This window comes from Taudactylus pleione, unplaced genomic scaffold (genome assembly GCF_031769625.1).
Source record: "Taudactylus pleione unplaced genomic scaffold, aTauple2 ptg000457l, whole genome shotgun sequence".
NCBI classification, from domain to species: domain Eukaryota; kingdom Metazoa; phylum Chordata; class Amphibia; order Anura; family Myobatrachidae; genus Taudactylus; species Taudactylus pleione.
In genome coordinates this window covers 129,822-143,135 of record NW_028284859.1, presented here as the reverse complement: position 1 = coordinate 143,135, position 13,314 = coordinate 129,822, and the positions used below count along the sequence as shown (strand labels likewise).

Genomic DNA, 13,314 nt, shown 5'->3' with positions numbered 1-13,314 from the left:
ATATTGCCCCATGTCTAAAGGGATGATCTCTCAAATACACGGAATTCTTATTGATGCTGCTCTGCCTATTACTAATCACCATGAATCTTCCTGGGAGATAGATCTTGGCCCTCCACCTGACGAAGAGGCTTGGGATGACATGAGACTGACTGGCAATTGCTAAAACCTCTATCTCTACCCGCCTTAAAGAAACTTCCTACAAATTGTATTACCGTTGGTACTATACCCCAGTATGGCTCTCCCATATTTTCCCTTCTGCTTCACCCCTTTTTTGGAGAAACTGTGGCCTCCGAGGTACCCTAGCCCATATCTGGTGGACCTGCCCGGCTCTTGTACCTTTCTGGACCTCGGTTCATGCTCTTCTGAACACTGTCTTTGGAGACCTGATTTCGAAAGACCTATGGACCTTCCTTTTAAGTTACACCCCTACAGATCTCAGCAAACGCTCTATTAAATTGTTGTCCCACATTTTAGTTGCTGCTAGAAGTTTGATTGCTCGTAACTGGAAAAACCCTCTTCCATCAACCCTCTCTGCCCCGTGGCTCTCATACGATTTCACTTCGCCACCTCTGCTCCCTGCGCTCGCTGCCCATATATGATTTATGCGCGATGGCTGAGTCTGCTCCTCCCAATCTGACTCCTCTGTGACAAAATCCCCCTAATTAACTAACTGCATACTCTTCTCTACTGTTCTCCAAATGGCACGTTTTTCTTCCCTATAATGCTTCTTGTCTAGCATTTGGTACTCTCTATGATCTCCTGCTTCCCTTGGTAGTCCTGTTCCCACCCCCCCAACACCCTTTCACCACCTTTACTGCTATAAAAAATGGCTCATTTGTACTGTTTATTACATTTGTGTTTTTCCATGGATTTTTTCTCTGTGAGCTTTCTAAATAAATAATTAAAAAAAAAAGAAATGTTCAGTATTACACATTCCTTGAGTTCAGTACAGTACTCCCAGGCTTGTGTAATGTGGAACAAAAGTATTTTTTTGTTATCTCCAGAATATCTCATGAGATTACTTTTATTTCTTGTTGATGTAAGGATACTTATTTATTTTACACTGCATTTCTCTGTGCACAACTAAAACAGTGAAAAGCTGTAAACTAATGTTAATACACTAGAAAGTAATTTATGCACATATATTGTGATGTGTCAGGTGTGCTGCAGGGTTGACCTGATGGAATTGGTATGAAATACCGCGGTTCGATTCCCGTCAGCGGCAGCGGAAGCCCGACAGCGCTGGAAATTCCGATCGTGGATAGGTAAGTATTTACTAACCTAACCTAACCCCCCTAACCCTAACCCTCCTTAGGGGTGCCTAACCCTAACTTACCCCCCAAGTGCCTAACCTTAATCCCCCCTCTAAGTGCCTAACCCTAACCACCCCCTTCCCCGCTGCCTAAACCTAAGTCCCCGGGGGGGTGCCTAACCCTAAGTCCCCCCCGGGGGTGCCTAACCCTCCCTCCCCCTAGCCTAACCCTAACCCTCCCCGGGGGGGTGCCTAACCCTAAGTCCCCCCCGGGAGCCCTAAACCTAACCCTCCCCCCGCGGCTGTCCGCTCGCGGCGCCCGGCATCCCGATCGTAGGGATGCCGGGCGCCGATCTCCCGGCATCGGGGAAATGCGGGCGTCTACATCTAGATGCCCGGCATTTCACCCTTGCCGGGAAATGACAGTCGGGAAGCCGGCTGCTGGTATTTAGGCAGTCGGCTTCCCGATTGCCTCCCGACCTGATATGTCTGTGAATGATGTCATTCACTGGCATATCAGATGTACATACCTACCAATGTAGTTGAACAAATGATATACCCAGCTTTACTATCTATCTATCTATCTATCTATCTATCTATCTATCTATCTATCTATCTATCTATCTTATCTAAAATCAGTAGGAAGATGGCTTTGAATTTAAACTGTATGTACTGTATATTGTGGTTTTAAATTTCAGATTTCCAAAACAATATATTGTACAATATATCGGCAATGGGCACACTTTACGGCAGCGCGAATTCGCTGAATTTTGCTCGCAGCCCCATACTGCTCTGAGCAAAATTCAGTGAATTCGGGCTCGGAGCGGACGGCGAAGTGTGCTTGGTGCCGGTCCGTTCCCGGTGTTTTAACACTGTTACAACCGCAACTCTCACCCTTTGTACATAATTGGATTGACCACATAGGATGAATATACTGTGATAAATCCATGTATAGGTCATTTCTGCTGTGTGCTGAGTATATCCTGATCACCAGAGTACAGTGAATGAATGAACTTGCCACATATTTCTGATCTTGATTGTCCTTTTCTTTACAATCTGTTCTTTTAAATCTTCTGTTTACAGTATTTTACATTAAGATCTATCATTCAGAGCCGCAACTAGACTTTTTGGTGCCCTGTGCCAAAAAGAGCAGGGAAGAGATAGGGGCGGCCAGGAGATGCTGGGGATAAAATAAGAGGAAGCTACAATTGAGAATAATAATAAACAGAAAATTGACAGGCCCAAACAGCGCCCCCTGGCACAGGTCGCGCTACCCTAGTTACAGCCCTGCTATCACGTATTTATGTACAAGTATATACAGTATATATGTTACCTCCTATGCTTCTGTTTCATTCATTCTCCTTATTTCATTACTGTATTATGTGCTTTTTAATTCCTATATAAAGCTGTGCTACAGACAGCATCCTGCTTTTCTGTATAATGTTCATCTGAATTGACAAAAGTAGTTTCCTCCCTCTTCACCATTAGCACACTTAAAACCACTTGGTACCAATCGCTCACATTTTATATTAGTTGCTTGCAGTCTTAATGTTTCCTCTGCACTGAGTTTGCAAATGTAAGTACTTAACATTATACTGTAAATGTAATAATAGCTTGTTGCTGTAAAGCTCAGTCTAGAAAAACAAAATATGATATTTGGAAACTTCAGTTCTTCTTTGTATGTTTAAAACAAAACAATTCATGTTTTCAGTGTGAGAGTACAGCAAAGTCAGGTAGTTTGTCTCATTAGTTATTATAAATTAAGTTATTCAAGATTTATTTGTACAGGAACATTATTACCAAGTTGGCTGGTGTTACAGCTGTGCTACTGCTGACACTCCATGGGATTAATACTAAAATGCAAAAGTATGGACCCTATTTAGAAATAATGTATCAGAAGATATTGGGTCTCATTCAGACCCACTCGTAAGCACTATGCGCTCTCAAGCTGGTCGATGTTTGAGCATTGCGCATGTGCGGCATGCGCAATGCGTGTGTGCAAGCCCCATAGGAAGTGAGAAATTCACTCGCTCCGGGGCTCGATGTTGATCGACAGCCCACCCCGTTTTGTAGGTGGGTTGGGGGGGTGGCTGGACAAAAGGAGGCGTTCCTGAAGGAACGCCTGCCATTTGTGGGCGGCCCTACTGACATCACCAGTGATGTCAGTAGTGATCTTCCGGCTCTGTTAGAGCCGGAAGCTCAGTGGGGCTTGCGGCAGACGAGAGAGACCCTACCACAAGGGTCTCATCACAAGCCAATGGTCGCGATGGTCGCGACAATTCGCAACCATCACCTGGCCGCTCGCAAAAGCTGTGGGTGGTAACCCACAGCTTAGAGAGCGGGCAGGAGGCCGGCTTTTAAAAAAAAAAGCGGCCACCCTCATTAAGAACGAGCGCTCGCTTTTTGTGAGCGGCTCTGAATTAGGTCCATTGTTCACTATAAAACGCTTACAGCAGCCATCCACATAGTCCTCTCTAGGGACTCTATAGGTTGTACTTCATCTCTACAATATATTCATCCCTACATACTTAACATTTTGAAGTTTGCCTCAGTCATTTTCAGATGATGTCAGCTGCTTTTCCCTATTGTGGAAGCCCAGTCAGAGTGGGACCTCTGGATAGTATAATATACTCCAGACAGGTATTATTTTCTGATAAAGGATTTGTGTTTCAGTTAGCTTTGGAATTATGTTAAGATGCTTTATTAGTAATGAACCTTTTCTAGGCATTGTCACAAACAAGCTCCAGACTAGATGTCACTTTCATTGGCTACGTGTACTTCAATATACTTCATAATTGAGAAAGAAGTATACCATAGTGTATTATTAAACACAAAATGCATTTATTTTGACAATCAATATAAAATTTCCATACACAGAAAGATAGTTAAAAGGTTTATCTGAGATCTAATTCAATAACCTCTGGCCAAGAAGGACCTTACACCAAACAATAAATCCATATAAATGTCCAATAGAAAAGTGTCACCAGGAGCAACAGACCTCAGGCTTTTCCCCAGGAAGTCCGAGCAGACGAAATGCATCAGGAATGATGGTCCTGGTGAAACTGTTGTATAGGATATTAGACACATCTGAACGGGCAATGTCAAATGCCATGACAAAATGTAATTCTATATATCATTGGTTGAGGCGAGCACACCATGTGTTAGTTGCCTGACTGCATTGTGTGAGGTCCTGGGTTCGACTCCCGGGTATGACTGTACTCAAAATTTTTTGTTTTAAATATTTGAGGATGTAACTGATGGTGCACATATTCACCTATATGGAAAAGTGCATGCGTGCCTCACCTCCCACACAACAACAAAACATCAAACACTGACAGGGGGAGCCGCAGCATGCCGATCATTCTGACAGCAAACTGCTTTTTACTCAGACATCTGCCTGCAAATAAGAAGTAGTTCACAGGTGAGATAATCATTACCCTGCAGGCACCCCTATGAGCCCGGGTTCAGTACACAAGTTCCGGCTGTGCCCCCCTGATGGTGGCCCTACATACAACTCATATGATGAAATTTGTATACTCTTTTTCACTTCTAGCTTTATAAACAGTATTTTAGGCTTTATTAGAACATGAGCACTAGCTTATAATGGGTGCAAGGCGTTCAGTGGGCACAAGACTTGGGGGGTATAACTGTATGATTGCAGTGGTTTACTCCCTACCTTTTGCCAGCAACATAATATATTCTAAACAATCAATGGCACTTGTGCAGTTAATAATAAAGCCTTTAGCACTTTGCCAAAGCATTTTCTATATTTTTCACATGTAACATCTTGAAAATAATGAGGGGTGTAATATGAAGGTTGCATATACAGTATGATTGTTCTGTGCTCCATAGATATATTATTACTTGACAGTTATTTCATTCAAGAGTGTAATATACAAACTTAAACGATTAGTCACTGTTGAAAATGTATGTTCCTTCTCTGTGTGCATCTTCATATAAGTACTGTACATGCTGTCGTACCCACACAGAGAAGAACTTTAGAAAGCAATTTATACACTTCTATTATGTAGGTATGCAGTATAAGGAAGATATACAATATACATCATATTAACATCCAGAATACAGTAGTAGTTCAAAGACTTCTTTTTTACAGTGTAAATAAATGAAAACTAATATACATTTTGCAATGCAAATAAGTGCCTCCAGCCTTTTTGTATAATCATGCTCTAATATTGAATTGGGCGAATATGGTTTAGGGACTTTTCTTCTGTGAGGAATAATGAAGAAGTCTCAAGTAATATTAAATATATTTTCATTTTAAGAAAGAAGCTTTGCAAATGATCTGCAGTATTTGCCTGAATGTCAGTGATGTTTACCCTCAAGCACTTACATGCCCAGGAAATAAAAGGACAGAGTAAAATGAAAGGAAATAATGAACTTACCACTCCTAGAATGGCGTATATTGTGATATCTATATACACTGTTGTTGTCTGTCTCCAGTCCTGCACAGGTCTTACCCCCTTGTTGTAGCCATCCATCAAGTAGTCTGCAAGTCTTACAAGGTTTGGCTTAACTTTCACGGCAGTTTCATTTACTAGAAAAGTACAGTAACAGATTAATCTATCTATCTATCTATCTATCTATCTATCTATCTATCTATCTATCTATCTATCTATCTGTCTGTCTGTCTGTCTGTCTGTCTGTCTGTCTATCTATCTATCTCCATATTTATACATCTACATATCTGTCCAATATCTATACATCGTCTATGCATCTATCTACAAGATGTATATTCATACATATATCAATCATTCTCTCCCTCTCTTTATATATTTGGTCATACTCACATGTATAGCCAGATGAACTTACCTGCAGATGCTCTCAGAAGATATAGGCTGAATATACAGTGATACACCCATATGCAGATCATTACTGCTGTGGGTCCAGTAGATCCCTTTTACCAAGATGAAATGAATGAACTTGCAATAACTTTCTGAGTTTGTTCTTCTTGTTTTGTTGTACTTTAGAATCTATTGCTATGTTGCAGTGTATTGTTTTAAGACTTTGTAATACATTAGACTAGGATTGTACATTTAAATACTAATATTAATTACTATCCTGAATTTTTGAATTTATCTAGATAAAATATATTTCATATTTTCTCTTATTCTTGTTTCCAAATATATTGTACATAAATATGTTTCCTACTACGCTATGCCTCTGTTTCATTCCCTGTACTCATTCCTCATTTGATTATTGTATTATGTGTTTTGTCTTCCTATCTAAAGCTGAGCTACAGATCTTCAGATCATTCTCTTCTGTATAATGTTACTCTGAAATCGGCCCCTCCCTATTCACATGCTTAGGACCACTTGGACCCAACCACTCACTGTGCTTCAATTAGTTGCTGAAGATGTTAATGTATTCTCTGCACTGGATTTGCAAATGTTTTATACTGTAAATGTAATAACGCCTTTTTTACTATAAAGCTAAGTCTTGAAAACCACTACAGAGGCTTTTCACATTTTAAACAAACAAAACCAGCTTAATATAACAGGATCAAAATAATTTTTCCATTGGTTGCTATTAATTATAATTATAATTGCATAAATATATGGCATATCTACAATTTTAAATGCTATATTATATTTTTTCCTGGCATAGGGACATTCATCATGAAGTGCTATTATGCTAAGTGCTATTATGCTTACGCTGCTATGCAGCTAGTGATATTAGGGATACCGGTTGATCGGTCAACAATAAAAAGGTCGACATTCAGAAAGTCGACCCCTGATGGTTGACATATTCTGAATTTTTTAACAGTAAAATAGTCGACATGGTCATTAGGTCGACCATCATTCTGTTGATATGTATTTAGGTTGACAGGGATAAATGGTCGACAAAGTGAAAATATCAACATTGAACATGTCGATACTAGGGATGAGCGGGTTCGGATTTCCGAAATCCCGCTGTCGGATTCTTGCGGGTTTTGGATTCTATAAAAGGTACCGTGATCGCTGCCATTTTTCATTCCAGCTGTGAGTTAGGAGAGAGCTGGGAGCTCAGTGTGTTAGATGGACTGTTATAAAAATAAAAAATAATAAAGTACGGCTGGCTACTGTGAAGAGGGAGGGAGGGAGCTGTTGGTGACGCTGACCATAGGGGCTGGCTGGCTGGCTACTGTTTTCCATATACAATACATAGGGGCTGGCTGGCTACTGTTGTCCTTGTAGGAGCTGGCTGTTGTCCTGTCCATAGGGGCTGGCTGGCTGGCTGTAGTGCTGTGTTGTCCAGGGGGTGCCCTGTCTGCTATAGGAGTATGCTCATATAAATAATTTTTATAGGGGCTGCCCTGTCTGCTGTAGGGGTACACTCATACACATTTTATTACAGGGGGTGCCCTGTCTGCTGTAGGGGTACACTCATACAAATATTTTTTTACAGGGGGTGCCCTGTCTGCTGTAGGGGTACACTCATACAAATATTTTTTAAAGGGGTGCCCTATCTGCTGTAGGGGTACTGTACACTCATACAAATAATTTTTACAGGTGCTTTCCTGTGTGGTGCATGGCTATGCTGCCCAAAAATACAAATAATTTTTACAGGTGCTGTCCTGTGCGGTGCATGGCTATGCTGCCCAAAAATATAAAATACAAATATTTTTTACAGGTGCTGTCCTGTGTGTTGTGGTGTAGGCCGCTGCCCTTCTTCAATTTTTACAGTTGCTGTCCTGTGTGGTGCAGGGCTACACTGCCCAAAAATGCCCAAGCTGGGTGTTATAGACAGACACCTTGAAGGCTGTAACTTTGAACTGCTTTATAGAAAACATGTGAATGAAACCTTTCTACACTGCAGAACATGATGGAGAAATCCCTTGAAGTTCAGCACCTAAAGCGTCTTTTTTCATGTTCTCTGAGGCCTCTCCTAATTGTGAAGAAAGATTCTCCACACTGCAGTCTTCCATTGTGACTTTTAATGGTGATTTCAATGTTGTCCACTGGCTGAGATCCATCTCATCTGAGGGTTGTGTTTTCCCCATGCAAATTAGACAATTCACATCCAGACAGTAACTGTTGTGTTTAGCCATGGTGTCAGTCTCTCTTTTGGCAGAATTTGCACAATCTTGGGGGCACCATGATGAATCAGACAGATCCTCCAGGGTAAACATCTGATCTGATGTTGTATCTATTTCTATTAAACCTTTGTGTGTGAGTTTACTTTTCTGCCACTTGTGGTGGAGCTCTTTTTCTGCTTTCTCAATGATCTCCAGACACAATGTAAAACTTAAAGCTTAAACTGAAATGTTGCATTTAATACTCTGTTCTGCTTGTTCACATATCTAAGTAATATGGTTAAGTGGACAGTGGGAACAATGGCAATTTCAAGGCCACTAACTCTGTTTTTTTTAATGTCCCTGTACAGGTTGGGATATTCCTTTACAGAACAGAAGGTTTGCAAAGGATTATCTAAGGCAATTGTTTATTTATTTTGGAAAGCATGCTTCCTGTTCCTGGTCCCCTTCTGGGATGAAAAAAATCCACTCCCAGCAAGCAGGCATGGTGCTCAAGACAGAATTCCCAAGAAAGACACAACGTAAGACTTAAACCTTAAATCTGAAATGTTGCATATAATGCTCTGTTCCATTTGTTCACATATCTGATACGGTTAAGTTGACAGTGAGAACAACAGCAGTTTGAAGGCCACTAACTAACTCTGTTTTTTTAATGTCCCTGTACAGGTTGGGAAATGCTTTTACAGAAGGTTTGCAAAGGATTATTTAAGTCAATTGTTTTTGGAAGCACTCTTCCTGGTCTCCTTCTGGGATGAAAATCCACTCCTAGCCGAAGAAGCAGGCACAGGATTCTCAATAAAGACACAACGTAAGGCCCGTAAGGTAGCCAGCCTCGGTCCTCGAGAGCTCATGTTTTCCAGATGACCTAGCTGGTGCACAGGTGTATTCATTACTCAGCACCACATTTGAAAAGATCCACAGGTGGAGTTAATTATTTATTACAGTTGTGATTCTGTGAGGAGATCTGGAAAACATGCACTGTTGGTAGCTCTCGAGGACCAGGGTTGGCTACCCCTGCCTTAAATCATAGATTTTATGCTTGTCCACATATCTGTGCTGGTTAAGTGGCACATTGAGGCCACTAAATAACTATGTTTTTTTATGTCCTTGTAAAGGTTGGGAAAAGCCTTTAGAAGGTTTGCAAAGGATTATTTAAGTCAATTGTTTATTTGTTTTTGGAAAGCACTCTTCCTCAACTCGCAGCAGCCATGCTCAAGGATTCTTCTGTGGCAAGGCTGCTGCCCGAAAAATAAATAAATTAAAAACATTTTTTTTTGTGTGCGTGTTAGCCACACCTGTCATGACATCTTGCCTCTGTAGAGCCAGTTTGTGCAGGGACAGCTTAATTGCCAGCTTGTTTTGTGGGGCCCAAACAAACCAATCATTTCAGCCACAGTCATGTGGCAGACTCTGGCGATTAAATGATTGGTTTGTTAAAGTGTGCATGTCCTGTTTTTCTACAACATAATGGTGGGTGGGAGGGCCCATGGACAATTCCATCTTGCACCTCTTTTTTTCCTTTGCATTATGTACTCTTTGGGGCCATCCTATCTGCCACTGCAGTGCCACTCCTAGATGGGCCACGTGTTTGTGCCACCCACTTGTGTCACTTAGCATAGTCATCTAGCTACCTTGGTGCCACCTTTTGGCCTAAAAACAATATTGTGAGGTGCGAGGTGTTCAGAATAGACTGGAAATGATTGGAAATTAATGTTATTGAGGTTAATAATGGTGTAGGAACAAAAAAAAAAAAATTCTGTGATTTTAGCTGTTTTTATGCTTTTTTCCAAAAAAATACGGATCCAAAACCCAAAACCCAAAATACGGAAGGGAGGTTTTGGCAAAACCAATCCAGAACCAAAATACGAAGAAAGATCCAGATCCAAAATCAAAACACAAAACACGAAAAGTGTCCGATGCACACCCCTAGTTGATACTAAAATGCTTACACTTTTTTTTCATGATTTTTAGGGTTAGGTTTGTGGTTGGGCTAAAATAGTCAATAGGTCGACCATCGTTCTGTTGAGATGTATTTAGGTTGATAGGGCTAAATGGTACTCAAAGTCAAAATATCAACATTTAACATATTGATACTAAATTGTCGACACTTTTTTTCATGATTTTTAAGGTTAGGTTTAGGGTTATGTTTATGGTTGGGCTAAAATAAAATAAAAATATGTGTCAGCATTTTAGTGCCAACATGTTAAATGTCAGCCTTTTGACTGTGTTAACCATTTAACCTTCTAACAATCTAAATTTATGTTGACAGAATGATGGTCGAACTAACAACTGTCGACCTTTTTACTGTTGACAATCAGGCCTAATCGACCTTCTCATTGTCGACCTTTATATTGTCCACCTTTTGAACCACACCCGGATAATAGAGTACAATGGTGCAAAATCAGTTATGACAATGGATGGAAATTAGATATTCAACCAGACTTTTTCTTGTTTGCCCTCTAAGCAAAGATACATTTTAGTATGTACACAATTGTCTCTGGGTTAATAAGTAATAATACAAAATAGATACAAGGCATTTTGTTTTTGACTTTTTCCTTTACCACAATTCAAAAGTTCTACGGTGCTGAGGCAATCTGTATGTTAAATGTTTCTCTTATTGTGGTAGAAAAGTTTGTAGAGTAATTAGGACATGCATTGTTAATGTGTCATAATTTGTGTCATAATTTGCGTAGTTCTGCATAACACAAAGGAAAGTGATGCAAACCACTTTAATAATGAATGTAAAGCAAGTTCTCCTGAGACATTTAAGTGTTTAGGATTGCAATAAGACCAGAAGAATTCCCATAATATTGAGAGAATTCTATCATTTAATGGAAGAGCAACAATTATATTTCAACTTAAAAGCATGACACCTGAGATTTTAATGACACCGCAAATTATAAATGTCTGTTCTAAATGACTACTTTGTCAAAACTACCTCTTACTAGACGCTGTTTCTTTTTATGGATAGTTAAGTGGGGTTTTTTTTTATGTATCGTCTATTTATTTACTTCCATATTTTTTTCACATAGAAAAATACCCTTTTAATGTTTAAAGGCAAAACTTAGACATTTATAAATAATTATTTATGGCGTTATAATCATTTTTAATTATTTTCTAAAGAGTTACAAAAGAAAAACACTAGAACGTTTTAAAAATACCTTTAGTTTATTAATATTATTATTTATTATTATTATTATTATTATTAAAAATAGTATTAACAATCCACAAATTGCTTCCGATTTCTGCTCCACTCAGCACAAATTTGATTACTGACCTTCCATACTTGCTAAGAACATGATCATTTTTCCTGAAAGTCCTGCTTGTGGACCAACATCAACACCATGGGGCTGATACTGAGTTGTACACACCTATCTCATATAAAATTAGCTCTGGAAAAAAAGAATACACATAAAAATAACATACTTACACTCATATGATGAAAAAATGTTTTTTTAATATTTGTTTTGATGGTGAAAATCAAATTCTCTTTTAGGATTTACTTAAATAATAGTAAAAAAAACTAAATTATTCAGCAGGTGTAATCTTCCTTCTCATGTGTCACTCCAGCACTCCACTCCCCTGAGCCCACACAAATTGTGTGTCAAAGGATTAATCACAGCAAGACCACCTGGACAGTAATTATTAAAATCACCTGTATACCTTACAGGCTTACTATTACTTTTAAAACCATCAGGTTTGTTCCATGAGTTGCACTGTTATAAAAGCACGCGAATGCTAGAATAAGCATGAGAGGACATAAGCACCCTGTTTTTTATAGTGCTAATACTGGTTTGAACTGGTTTGGGGGTTGCAGTCTCATTATAGGTTAGGTTAGTGGTTCAATCAGTAGTGACAGCCTATCAGGGACCTGTTTGGGCGGGCTCTGTTTAGGAATATTAGGGTGCTGGGAGGAGTCTGCTTCCTCTTTTCCAGGTGTGATCTCCTCTGGATAACTACCCAGTGTCATAAGACTTATCAATTTCTTGCCACTGTTTGTTTACTACAATTTTCTACCCTATATTTTCTGCCTGACCATTTTATCTCTCCTCTATTAATTTCACACCACCTGTGTATCCTCCCTCCCTCACGCTCCTCACTTCCCTCCGTTTGTTCCCCCTTTTTCAATTATTTGATCCACTCCCTGCTTACAGCGCGGACCCCGGCGTTCTCGCGCCCTCACCGTCGGGCCTACAAGTGTGGCTGGCGGCAATATGACGAGGCTTTCCGTAAGAAGCAGGATGGCCAGAAAATTTTGAGTTTCTGCTATAAGGACGTGGAGGTTTGGCTCGAGGTCACTCAGCAAAACAAACCCACCACGGAGGCACCAGTGGGCCGTAAACAGCCCTTTGTTGCCCGTCCAGGTTTCAACATGGCAGGAAAGGGAAAGTGTTTTGCCTTTAATAACGGGCAGTGTAGCAGAGGAGCCAGCTGCCGTTTTAAGCATGCCTGTCTGTCGTGTGGAGGTAATCACACAGTTAGAGAGTGCAAGCGCGCAGGCGGCAAAGCAGCTGGTCAGGGCGAGCAAAATGCTAAGTAGGGCTGTTTCACCAGTGCAATTAGATGTGATTGAACGGTGGTTGGGCCGCTATCCACTTAGGGCGGAAGCGGCCTTTTTGTTGCAGGGTTTTCGGGAGGGTTTTCGTTTGCCAATAGTTAGGTCAGTTGCGGTGTTAGCATAAAGGAACCTTAAATCGGCGAGGGATTATCCTGATATTGTAAGGGCCAAAGTGTTGGCGGAAGTGGAATTGGGCCGCATGGCCGGCCTTTTCTCGTCTCCTCCTTTAGGGGATTTGTGCATATCTCCTTTGGGCGTTGTCCCCAAGAAAGAGGTAGGTAAATTTCGGTTGATTCAGCACCTGTCCTACCCGGATGGAAAGTCAGTTAACGATGCTCTGGATCCGAAGGACTGCAGCGTCGCTTACCAATCTTTTGAGGACGCCCTCCGGATAGTACAGGGGTTTGGTAGGGGAGCGCTATTGGCAAAAATAGACACAGAGTCGGCTTTCAGGTTACTTCCATTGCACCC

The 13,314-nt window shown here is 40.6% G+C and overlaps 1 protein-coding gene across 1 annotated transcript in view; it reads right to left on the bottom strand.

The window, feature by feature from the left end:
- LOC148504737 (5-hydroxytryptamine receptor 3A-like) overlaps positions 1–13,314 on the bottom strand; it is a 60,138-nt gene that overhangs the window by 35,590 nt on the left and 11,234 nt on the right. The window contains exons 2-3 of the mRNA XM_088448512.1: positions 6,083–6,167; positions 5,656–5,807 (exon numbers count right to left, since the gene is read on the bottom strand). Coding sequence (XP_088304638.1) covers positions 5,656–5,807; positions 6,083–6,167 — 237 coding nt within the window. The remainder of the gene's footprint in view (positions 1–5,655; positions 5,808–6,082; positions 6,168–13,314) is intronic.